Source organism: Nyctibius grandis, chromosome 26, assembly GCF_013368605.1.
Source record: "Nyctibius grandis isolate bNycGra1 chromosome 26, bNycGra1.pri, whole genome shotgun sequence".
Taxonomy (NCBI): domain Eukaryota; kingdom Metazoa; phylum Chordata; class Aves; order Nyctibiiformes; family Nyctibiidae; genus Nyctibius; species Nyctibius grandis.
Window position 1 is genome coordinate 2,748,521 of NC_090683.1, and position 11,112 is coordinate 2,759,632.

General features: G+C 62.0%; 2 protein-coding genes across 3 annotated transcripts; one reads left to right on the forward strand and one right to left on the reverse strand.

The window, feature by feature from the left end:
- Window positions 1-2: 2 nt before the first annotated feature.
- On the reverse strand, window positions 3-6,738 carry FTSJ3 (FtsJ RNA 2'-O-methyltransferase 3). 2 transcript variants are annotated; one of them, XM_068418892.1, is made up of 22 exons: window positions 6,659-6,738; window positions 6,247-6,373; window positions 6,052-6,157; window positions 5,793-5,839; window positions 5,522-5,601; window positions 5,290-5,389; window positions 4,926-5,120; window positions 4,730-4,845; window positions 4,132-4,236; window positions 3,789-3,889; window positions 3,627-3,707; window positions 3,385-3,543; window positions 2,889-3,024; window positions 2,574-2,779; window positions 2,350-2,476; window positions 2,177-2,255; window positions 1,761-1,911; window positions 1,581-1,657; window positions 1,373-1,475; window positions 1,056-1,239; window positions 860-954; window positions 3-635 (listed from the first exon to the last, which is right to left on the reverse strand). In XM_068418892.1, exons 2-22 carry the CDS (start codon window positions 6,311-6,313, stop codon window positions 446-448), a joined length of 2,505 nt encoding a protein of 834 aa, XP_068274993.1. In that variant the 5' UTR covers window positions 6,314-6,373; window positions 6,659-6,738; the 3' UTR covers window positions 3-445. The 2 variants fall into 2 exon arrangements, with proteins under 2 accessions (XP_068274993.1, XP_068274992.1); XM_068418891.1 differs by having other exon boundaries at window positions 2,162-2,255.
- Window positions 6,739-7,056: 318 nt separating this feature from the next.
- PSMC5 (proteasome 26S subunit, ATPase 5) lies at window positions 7,057-10,990 on the forward strand. Its single transcript, XM_068418493.1, has 12 exons — window positions 7,057-7,172; window positions 7,664-7,735; window positions 8,176-8,245; window positions 8,422-8,519; window positions 8,913-8,969; window positions 9,083-9,313; window positions 9,479-9,605; window positions 9,755-9,945; window positions 10,032-10,130; window positions 10,279-10,389; window positions 10,468-10,554; window positions 10,880-10,990. The coding sequence occupies exons 1-12, from the start codon at window positions 7,134-7,136 to the stop codon at window positions 10,931-10,933; spliced, it is 1,236 nt and encodes a 411-aa protein (XP_068274594.1). The 5' UTR covers window positions 7,057-7,133; the 3' UTR covers window positions 10,934-10,990.
- The last annotated feature ends 122 nt before the right edge of the window (window positions 10,991-11,112 follow it).

The window sequence follows — 11,112 nt, forward strand, 5'->3', positions numbered from 1 at the left end:
CGTTATGTTCTCTTGGTCTTTCTTTTCTTACACTTGCAGGGTCCTGCTACCTGGGTGACAAATATGGCCCAGGGAGCCGCCTCCTTGAGCCACCACCTCTCTGGGGACAGCGAGGGCTGGCGTGGATGCTTGTGCTGTCTCCACAGGGCAAAGTCTCCCAGCAGGGTGAGAGACCTGGAGATGCAGCCACGCAGCGAGCACGGGAAGGGGGATCGATGCTCCAGCACTGAGGCCAAATCAACCCTCCGTGCCCCACCGGAGGACAGGAGGCGATGTCACATCAAGGCACTAACAGGAACACGTGGCCAAGTCACAGTCCTGTCCCCACAATGGGGAAAGAGTGGCAGGGCGAGCAGGCTGCTCCCGAGGCCGCAGTGGAACGACAGGAGCCAGCCCTGCCCCGTGCCCCAAGCAGTCCCACGCTGAGGACGGAGCTGGTCCCACATCACTTATGGCGTTTTTTCTTCTGTTCTTTGCGCTTCTGGGCCCTCACGTCCTTCTTCAGGCGGCTGTCGACGACCTTGAACTGGCCCTTGATGCCAGGAGGACGGCGCACCCGGGGTCCTACGCCTTTCTTAGCCACCAGGTAGGTGACCTGCCGCTTCTCCTTGGCCAGCCCGGCCTTCTTGTAGATGCTGTGGGAGAACGGCAAAAGGTGAGACCGAGACCCCAGCACCCTGGCCCAGCTCCACCAGTTTGGCTTTGGGACGTATCCAAAGACCAACGCTGGGTCCCACCACTCCACAGGGCCTTTGTGCCCCAGGACAGGGCTCCCTTCCTCGCTCTCCCACCCCTCAGCCTACACCTGGATCCAGCCCAGCCCTGCACAAAGGATCTGCACCCCAGCTTCCCCACTCACCGCCGCAGCTGGGCCACCTTCTCCCTCTCCGAGATATCCACCGTGCTCACCACGGCCTCTGCTTTCTTCTTCATCTGCTCCATCTTCTTCAGCATCTGTGGGGACAGCGAGGGTGAGGGACAAGGGGGATGGGACAAGGGACAGAGCACGTGGGAGGGGGAACAGAGCACTCTTTCAGGCCCACAGCCCCACTCACCCGCCGCTTCTTGCGGGCCTTGGCCTCCGCCACCTTCTTGATGGGGCGGGCGTTGATTTCACGCCAGCGCTGCCGATAGGCCTCGACCGTCTGCTTGTCCACAGGGACCTGCTTGCGCCGATGCTGCTTCTCCTCCTCTGTGAACCACTCCGGCAGCTCCCCCTCATCCTCGTTGAAGGAATACCTGTGGGGGACACGTACGAGCTGTGAGTGGGACAGAGGGTGTCCCCACACGGATCCATCTGCCACCCCCATGGCCTGTCTCCTGGCAGGAGACCGAGCGCTGCTCCTCCTCCAGCAGCCACAGCTGCAGGTACCTGTTGAAGGAGTCATCGATCAGGTCCCGCCTGGCCTTTTTGGAGGTGGCGATGACGGAGCCGAGCGCCAGGCCCTCTGCGTCCAGGACACGGGCTCTTTTCACTGCAGCATATGGACAGATTAAAGCTTGGCTTATCTACCAGCAACCTGAGACACTCACGTGGTATCACCAGGTGCACACAGGCGCAAACAGCACCCCCCACTCACCTGGGTCCTCAATGGGCACCACCTCGAAGCCACACGGCTCGACACGGCCCCGCTTCCTGCCCACTGGTGTCGGCGGCCTGCGGAGAGGAGAGCGCTCAGGGCTGGGGTCCTCACCTCCCTGCTCTCCAGGATTGAGGAGCTGGGGGAGAACATCCAGACTGTCCCCCTCTCAGCCCTCACCTCTCCTCGTCGCTGCTGCTGTCATCATCGCTGCTCTGCTCACCCTGCGCTTTACCAGCGTTGGGTCCTGTGTCTGCGGCAGGCAGGGGCGCAGCTGGAGCTTCTTCCTCCTGGGGGACCTTCTTCTTCTGCCCTTTCGTTGTTGCTTTGTCTGGGGAAGAGAAACCACTGGGTGAGAAAGGGTTAAGGCAGACCCCACTGCAGATCACTCCTCTAGAGACCCAGCTCATTAACGCTACACTAATGCCACGCCATATAAGGACACCGGCTGGAAGCAACCTCTGGAGGTGTCCAGTCCTGCTCAGAGCAGGATCCACATTGTGGTTTGATCCAGTGCTCCAGACCGGGCCGTGGGGCTGTCCCTCTGTGGCCCCCCTCCAGCACCGCAGCCCCCCACTAACCTCTCTCAGACTCACGCTGTCTCTCAGCCAACATCTGTGACTGCCCCAGCTCCAGGTCCTCATCCGCATCGTCCTCGATGCCGGCAAAGGCATCCTGCAGGTGGCGAGCAGCAGGTCAGGGGACACAGGGCAGACCTGGGGACTGCCACGGCTGAGGCTGCTGTCATTTCTGGCCCAGTGGGACTCACCTTCCCGAACCACAGGTTGGTCTGTCTTTCCTCCAGCACCGACTTCTCCTCCAGAGGCACTAGCAGAGGATTCTCCTCTTTCTCCCCTTCCTCCTCCTCCTCCTCCTCCTTCTGCTTAAACTTCCCCCTGGGACAAAGAGCAGCAGGATCAGTGCCCCCCAGCCAAGACGGGGTGTGCCCACTGCTGCTCCAAAGGAAGCCCCTGCCCCAGGGAGGCCTCTCACCTCTTTGCACCCTGCTCTCGCCTTTCCCGCTCCAGCCGGCGCTGACGGGCCTCTATCTCAACCAGTTCCTCCGGGTCCAGATCGCTGGCCAGGGACACATCGTCATCTTCCTCATGATCTGAGACGTAAATGTCATCGTCCCCAGGTCCTATCTCCAGGAGAGCATCTGCTGATGCCATGTCCCCCCGCGTCACCTCGTTCAGCAGCTGCAACGCAAGTCAGATGAGTCACAAGCTACAGTCCCGTCAGCCACATGCCCACCACTGTCCCGGCCCCGATGGCTCTGGGAGCCTGGCTCCCCCCTGCCCCACACACCGGGGTCCTGTGGATAGTCCGGAGGGAGAACATGCTGGTGTCACCATCATCAGCGATGGAGACACCAGGGAGGTCCATCTTCAGCTCCACACGCTCACGCTGCTTCCGCTGTTCCTTCAGGATCTTCTTCTTCTTTCTGGAGGAGGCAAAGGAATGAGGCTACACTGTCCCCCTCCCCACACACACATCCCAGCAGCTCATCCACTGCCACATGGGTGCTAGATCTCCCCCAGGACTGGGGACCCAACAAGCACTGTCATCCCTCTGTGAGGGGTCCCCAACCCTGGGGCAAAGGGGGCTCACGCCAGCTTGGAACAGCCGCTTCACCTGCTTGGAGGAGCAGACGACCTTGAGGACCCCAGGCCCACAAACCCCCACCCACTGTCCACAGAGGGACAGGCTCTGACGCTACCACCCTCTGTCCCAATGGCTGGAGCCCCCCAGTGCTCTGCTGGCCTCGTGCTCCCCCATCTCTCTTCATCTGAGCTCTTTTTACCTCTTTAACTCTGCCAGCTCCTTGGCCTTCATCTCTGCCAACGCCAGCTCCACCTCCTCCTCTTCCTCTTTCACCACCTCATCAGCTACGGCTCCTGACGACGTCTTTTTCTCCTTCTTCTCCTCCTCTTTGCCTTCCTCCTCTTCACCAGAGCTCAGGCTGCCAAAAGGAAGGAGCTCAGACCACCACTGGCAGGCCCATCCCACCGCGCTGGCGCTCCGGGGCAGCCCTGTTTTTCCTACTTGATATCCAGCTCCTTCGCCTGCTCCTTCAGCTTTTTGGCCAAGAAACGCCTCAGCTTCGTCCTCCAGTTCAGCAGGGCTCTGTAGGGGAAGGCAGACCCTCAGAGACACCCACCAGGCCTGGCCTAACGCCCTGTCCCAGTGTCCCCCCTGCCCCAGTACCTGAGCTCTTTGCGTCCCAGCACGCGGATGTCCTTGCAGCACTGACGCAGCTCCTCCGTGGTGGAACTGTGATTCTCCAGCTCGCCGTCCCCCAGGGTGATCTGGATAGAGCAGAGGGAAATTAATTAAGCATGGATGCTAATTCCCTTTCTTTAGGAAGAATAATCAACTAAAAACACAAGGAGAAGGACTGGCTAAAGTCCAGGCAGGCTCCCGCCCTGCCTCCCCTCCGCAGGAACACAAACGGGGCCATTGCTGGGGCACCCGGTTCCCTCTTCTCATCACTCTGTGCTCCTGGGACATCTCAGGTGCCACCAAGGTCCCCCTCGCTTCAAGCACTCACCTCGTTGGCCTTGGAGAGGAAGTCCACAGGGTTGGGAGCCTTGAGGAAGTCCACCAGGGTGAAGCGGTGGTAGAGGGTCGTGTCGCCATCTGCGTAGCCTTCTGCCTACAGGAGGAAGGAGCTGCGTGAGTCACAGCAGGTCACAAAACAGCTTGAACCATCCCTGAAGGATGCAGGATGTCATGTAACTCGTGTCTTGCTGCAGCGTCCACCTAAACGTGCCCACATCTCCCAGTCTCACCTCAGACACAGAGAGGTGACAGGTTTGTGAAGCTTCATGCCCAGCTGAAGCCACTTGACGTGGCCTTTGGCATCCTGTGTCCTAAAGACACCTCACAAAGACACAAACCCAGCGGCCAACTACTGTAGGGAGGGTTTGAGTGATCCATCCCCAGCCTCACAACCTGTTCACCACTTCCCTGTCACTTACACCACCTTCTCAGGCTGCAAATCTCCCCAAAACTGGTTCTTCCACCACCTCACATCCCCAGATCTTTCATTTCCCTGAGCAACTTCGCTTATTACAATCTCTTTGGCCCCAATCCCCAGCCCCATCCATGTGTGTTTGCCCTCACTGCCCAGCAAAGCAACCTCGTACCTTTGGCTTCTTTTTGCTGACCAACTCGCTAACGGACTTAGTCTGAACCTCCACCTCCTTGAAAGCATATTTTGGGTCAAAAAACTTGCTGTCGATTTTGTCCGGAGCCTGATAACCTGGGATGGAGGAATTAGAGACATCAGCAGGTTTTTCCCAGCCTCGTCCCAGCAGCTATAGGTCCTCCAGGCCGGCTCACCCTGGCACACCACGAAGATCTCAGCAGACTCATTGCGGGACGCTTGGGGCTTGGTGGCCTGGACCTTGTGGAAGAACTGCTGGAAGATCCAGAAGAGCGGCTGGTAGTCCCGGGAACGAAAAACCTTGGTGATGAACCAGCCGCCTTTGCAAAGGAATTCACAGGCCAGTTTCAGGGCCATGAGGGTCAGGTTGGCTGGAGGGGGGAAGAAGAGCAGTCAGCAGTTGTCATTGTCCCCACTGCCCAGCTCCCTGGCCCACAGCACACACCCCTGCCACCCTGCCCTGCTGGGGTATGAGATGGGCCTGCCCCTGTACACTCCCCAACCGTGCCAGGCCACACGCCAGCCCCGGGTGGGCCCCACCTTGGGAGTAGGCATCATGCACCCAGCTGGCTCCCACGTTGGGTGCTCCGTCGTTCAGCACCACGTCCACCTTCCACGTCTGCAGCTCCTTGCGCAAAGCCTGAGGGACAGAAACAGACATTAGTCCCACTAACCCCAAAGAGCAGCACCCTCATCCACATCAGCTCAGCCCCCTGCCCTGGTCCTACCAGACCGGCGCGTGACGCTTGGAGCAGGGGAGACACGTTCTTACCTGGCGGCACTTCTCAGTGGTGATGTCCTCCTGCAGCGTCACCACGTTGGGAATGGGTTTGATAGGGACCATGTCCACTCCTGGTGTAAGGAGGAGATATAAACACTGCAACCTCTAAAATCCAGGCTCCAACCCATCCCATGTGGCTTCCCCACCTGCCCTCTCCTCCTACCAGGACCCCCAATCCATGATCCCTTTTCTTTGGCCACATGCAGGGACTGCAGTGCAGGTTCCTGCCCCAAATCCACTCCTCCTGGGTCCCACCACTCACCAATGATCAAGCTGGAAACCGGCATGAATTTGGAAGCCACCTGCAGCCTGGAAAGAACAGAGAGCGACAAAGCTACAGTGAGATCCCAGGAGAGCCCCCAGCCTTGAACTGTGCTGCCGGGGGTTTGGGATCAGCTTTGGCATCGAGGACGGAGGCTGAGATGAGTCACCACAACAGAAAACACACAAATCACTTTGTTACAAGGCACCAGGGCAGCTGGCGGCACTGGGCTGTCACTTGGGACCCTGACCCCACTCACCACCCGCCGGGGGCTGCACACAGGTCCAGCAGTGCCCGGGCCTTCTGCAGGAACTGGAACTTCCTATTGAGCTGGAGAAGCTTGAAGGAGGACCGGGATCGAAAGCCTGTGGGAGGGAGAGCCGCGGGTTACGGCTTACCGGGGTTACCGGGGCCGCAGCCCCTCCTGTCCTGCAGCGAGCAGCAGGCCCCTCACCCGTCTCCTTGGCCAGGTGGTAGAACTTGTCCCTCCGGGTCTTGCCCAATTTGCTTTTCTTGCCCATGGCGGCGGCGGGTGGGACCCTCGGCGGGGCCGGGCCCTTGTGTCAGCCGCCGGCGCAGACCTGAGGGACACAGGCGGTGTGAGCCCGGGGCAGGACACCCCGGTGTCCCTCCACAACCCGCCCCGGCAAACCCCAGCGTCCCCTCAGCGCTCCCCCGCTGCCCCCCAGCTTACTCCGGCCCCGTGTCCCCCCAAGGCCCACCCGCGCCGCGGAGCGCCCCGAGGCGCATCCCGGCCCCGCTGCCCCCCGAAGCCTTCCGGCCTACCCCGGCGCAGGGTCCCCTCAGCCCTGACACCCTGGTCCCCCCCTCCCAGGCCGCAGCCGCTGCCCCCGGCGCACACACACCCTGACACTATCCCGGTCCCGGTCCCGGTCCTGATCCCGGTCCCGCCGCGTGCCCCCGCCGCCTTCCCGGCGTGCCTCGCGCGAGCAACGCGCCTTCCGCTTCCGCTCGCCCTCGGCGCCATCTTGGGAGTGGCGCGTCCCCTCCGCCGGGACAGGCGGGCGGCCGCGGGCGGAAGAAAGGGGGAACGACAACGACTATAACGAGCCCCCTCGGAGCCGGGTCCGCGGCCTGTCCTTGCGCCGCTGGGGCTTCGTGATACCGAGAAACCACCTTTGACCGTACCAAGATGGTGGTAAGGCCCCGACCCGAGCGAGGCACTGCTGCGCATGCGCACTCTGCCCTGCGGCGCTGCACTGCGCATGCGCCTTTGGGAGGGACAGGAAGTGACGCCATCACGCCCGGCGCGCAGAGGGCGGGCAGCGGAAGGAGGGTGGCGGCCATCTTTAGTGCCGGCAGGAGCGGCGGCGGGGCCCGATGCCGGCGGAGAAGATGGCGGTGGACGGGCCCGAGCAGGTGCGGCCGGGCTGGAGCGGGGTGCGGCAGCCGGCCGGGGGGTGCTCGGGTCGCGCCGTGCTGCTGTGGGGCTCTGCTGGGGCCGGATCTGGTCGAGGCCTGGCAGGCGCCGTGACTCGGCGGGTCTCACTTCAGCCTCCGTGACCGGGGCCTGGGGCAGCGCCTTGGGGGTGCGGGACAGGCTCCGGGAGGGGGTAGGGAGGAGGGAGAAGGGGTGGGTGTGTGTGTGTGTGTGTGTGTGTGGGGATGGTGAGACCCGCAGGGGAACGGGAGCTTGGGGGCTGCTGTGGGGCACTGGCCCGGGCAGGCAGGAGGTGGGTGGGAGGGAAAGGGGAGGCCCAGGACCTGCCCCGGGGAGGCTGGAGGGGGAAATGGGAACCAGAGGGGCAGCACGGGGACTGACTGGGGGTAGAGGTAGTTTTCGAGGCCCCAGGTGGAATGGGAAGCTCTTGGGGCTAAGGCAGGTGCTGCTGAGCTCTGCTCTCTCGCAGATGGAGATGGACGATGGGAAAGGCGGCACAGGGCTCCGGCAGTACTACCTGTCCAAGATCGAGGAGCTGCAGGTGAGCCCGTCCTGGCTGTGCAGGAGATGCCCAGCCGGCCTGCCCAGAGAGGCCTTGCCATGGTTCTAGCCGGGGCTGTGATCCGTGTCCCTGCGCCTGCATTGTCTCAAGAGCACCCATCGCCTTTTCTGCAGTGCAGGTGCCCTGTTCTGGAGGAAGCACTGCCCCAGGGTGGGATCCACAAGCAGGACCCAACCTTTGGGTGGTGGGGGTGTATGAGATGAGGCTTAGTCCCATAAGCTGGCAGCGCTGCTGCGTGTGTGTGTGAGGTGTTGCCCAGCCCTTGGCAGTGGGGTTTGGCTGGTCGCATCCTGCTGGGAAGGGCTGTCCCCTCCCAGGTGTCTGTCCCAAGACAAAGGCCATTGTGATGATGCCCGCGCGGGGTTGATGCGAGCGCTGCATGGGACGCTGAGGACTCGGCAAAGCTTTTCTCCCAACAGCTCATCGTCAACGAGAAGAGCCAGAACCTGCGGCGCCTGCAAGCGCAGAGAAATGAGTTAAATGCTAAAGGTACGGCTCGGCTCCTCTCATCTTCCTTGCCCAGGGCTCTGTGGCTGTTCCTTTCTGCGGGGCTGGTGGCTCCTGGCCCAGCTGCTGGCCACCGTGGCAAGTGCTGCCCCTCTGTCATGGGCAGGGGGCCAGGATGTGGGTGCCTGTTCCTGGTGCTGACGTCTCCCTCTCCACAGTGCGCTTGCTGCGGGAGGAGCTGCAGCTGCTGCAGGAGCAGGGCTCCTACGTGGGAGAGGTGGTGAGAGCCATGGACAAGAAGAAAGTGCTCGTCAAGGTATGGGGCTGAGCTGTCCCGAGGGTGAGCGGGGCTGGGGCAGAGCAGGGGTGATCGGGGTGGGGTCTGACAGACCCTCCCTTTGACCCCAGGGCAGTTGGAGCAAGTGTTACATCCCCCAGAGCTCATGCTCATGACTAAAAGACATGAAACGAGAGCTCTTTCTCCAGAGGGGCGCGTTGTGGCAGCTCTCCTGGGCCCAAACCTTCCCCAGGCTGGGGGGAGGCAGCTGGCTTAGGGCTTCCTGGGGGCAGGAGGGGCTGCAGGGTGTTTGGGGGTGGCTGAGCTCTCTGGCTCCCTCCTCCCGCTCCGAGCAGCCCCTGTGGATATCAGGCACACGACAGGTGACTTCTCAGAGAAATAACTCTCATGGTGGCAACTGCTGCCTTCCAGGTGCACCCGGAGGGGAAGTTTGTGGTGGACGTGGACAAGAACATCGACATTAACGACGTGAGTGTGCTGGGGCCGTGGGAGGGGACACAACTGCTCTCTCCGGGCAGCCTGGCTCTGCCTGCCCCTGTTCTGCTGCGGGGATGCCAAGCTCCCCTCTGCTCTCGCTGCAGGTGACCCCGAACTGCCGCGTGGCCCTGCGCAACGACAGCTACACCCTGCACAAGATCCTGCCCAACAAAGTGGATCCTCTCGTGTCCCTGATGATGGTGGAGAAAGTTCCGGATTCCACTTATGAGATGATTGGGGGCTTGGACAAGCAGATAAAGGAGATCAAGGAAGTGATCGAGCTGCCGGTCAAGCACCCTGAGCTCTTTGAGGCGCTGGGGATCGCCCAGCCCAAGGCAAGTGCTGCTGCTGTGGGTCTGCGGTGAGGGTCAGCGTTGCTGTGGTGGCACTGTCATGCTGCCTGTGTCACCCCTGGGAGCATCCCCGTGTCTCCCATCGGGGTGTGGCTGCCTGTGCAGGCACGGACAGGGGGGGCTGAGGTGTCCGTGTGGCTGTTACAGGGGGTGCTGCTCTATGGACCCCCCGGCACAGGCAAGACCTTGCTGGCCAGGGCTGTGGCCCACCACACCGACTGCACCTTCATCCGCGTCTCGGGCTCCGAGCTGGTGCAGAAGTTTATCGGCGAAGGTAAAACGTCACGGGGGGAGGTGGCTGCTTGTGCTGGAGCCCCAGCGAGGGCTCTCGCGGTGCTGCGTGGCCTTGGGACAGGCCTCTCAGGCAGTGGCTGTGCTGAGCTGTGCGCAGTGCCAGGGCTCAGCCCTCTCTGCTCCCCGCAGGTGCCCGCATGGTGCGGGAGCTGTTTGTGATGGCGCGGGAACACGCTCCTTCCATCATCTTCATGGATGAGATCGACTCCATCGGCTCCTCCCGCCTGGAGGGGGGCTCTGGCGGGGACAGCGAGGTGCAGCGCACGATGCTGGAGCTCCTCAACCAGCTCGATGGCTTTGAGGCCACCAAGAACATCAAGGTAGGAAGGGAGGGGATGGGGCAGCGTCCTGCCAGCCCTGTGGTAGCAGTGGGGTGCCTGGAGTGGTGACAGTTGTCCCCGTACAGGTGATCATGGCTACAAACCGGATCGACATCCTGGACTCGGCTCTGCTGCGCCCTGGCCGCATCGACAGGAAGATCGAGTTCCCTCCTCCCAACGAAGAGGTAGGTGGGGTGCCCCACAGCGAGCCCCGGCTCCCCCTCGGTCCCCTGCTGTCTTGGTCCTCCCTGGGGTGGCAATGTGTGGTCCCCAGCCCTCTCTGGGAGCGATTCCTGCAGCTCCAGCCCTCACCTTGCTGCTGCTCTCCCCCAGGCCCGCCTGGACATCCTCAAGATCCACTCCCGGAAAATGAACCTCACGCGGGGCATCAACCTGCGGAAGATCGCGGAGCTGATGCCAGGGGCGTCGGGCGCTGAAGTGAAGGTGAGCCGGGGGCTCTGGGGCAGCCCCACCGTGGCTGGCAGAGCGGGGAGCGGTGGGTGACGTCCCTGTCCCTCGCAGGGGGTGTGCACAGAAGCTGGCATGTACGCACTGAGGGAGAGGAGGGTGCACGTCACGCAGGAAGACTTTGAAATGGCTGTTGCCAAGGTAAGGGCTGCAGGGGAGGTGAAGTGGGGGCTGCTGGTGGCTTCCTCCCAGAACAAGGGGCACAAACTGGCCTGGGCAGCGGGAAGCTTGAAGGGGGCCAGCTCTGGGGACAAACAAGAGCCTTAAGGGGGTTGTCCCCACGTTCTTAGGCTGGGGAAGGTGGTGGAGACCTTTCCTGGGGCTGTGGAGCACAGCCTGAGCCTGGCAGGAGATGAAGGCTGTGGTGCCTTCCCCATGCGGGGCTGAAGCTTGGTTTTGGGGGGGTGGGTTTGGCGGTTATTAGCACCCAAATGAGGGACCCACCTCTCTCCTCGTCCCTGTCCAGGTGATGCAGAAGGACAGTGAGAAGAACATGTCCATCAAGAAACTGTGGAAGTAACGGTGAGGCCGGGGCTGCCCCTCAGGCTGCATTGTCTCAATAAAGTGCTGCTATGGCCATGCCTGTGTGCTGGTTTGGGGAAAGGGGGGGGCCTGCAGGACCCCAGCACACACACACCCACACCGAGCCGCTGCTAACTGGTTTTATTAGAAAATATCCAAAATAGACAAAAAACGGTT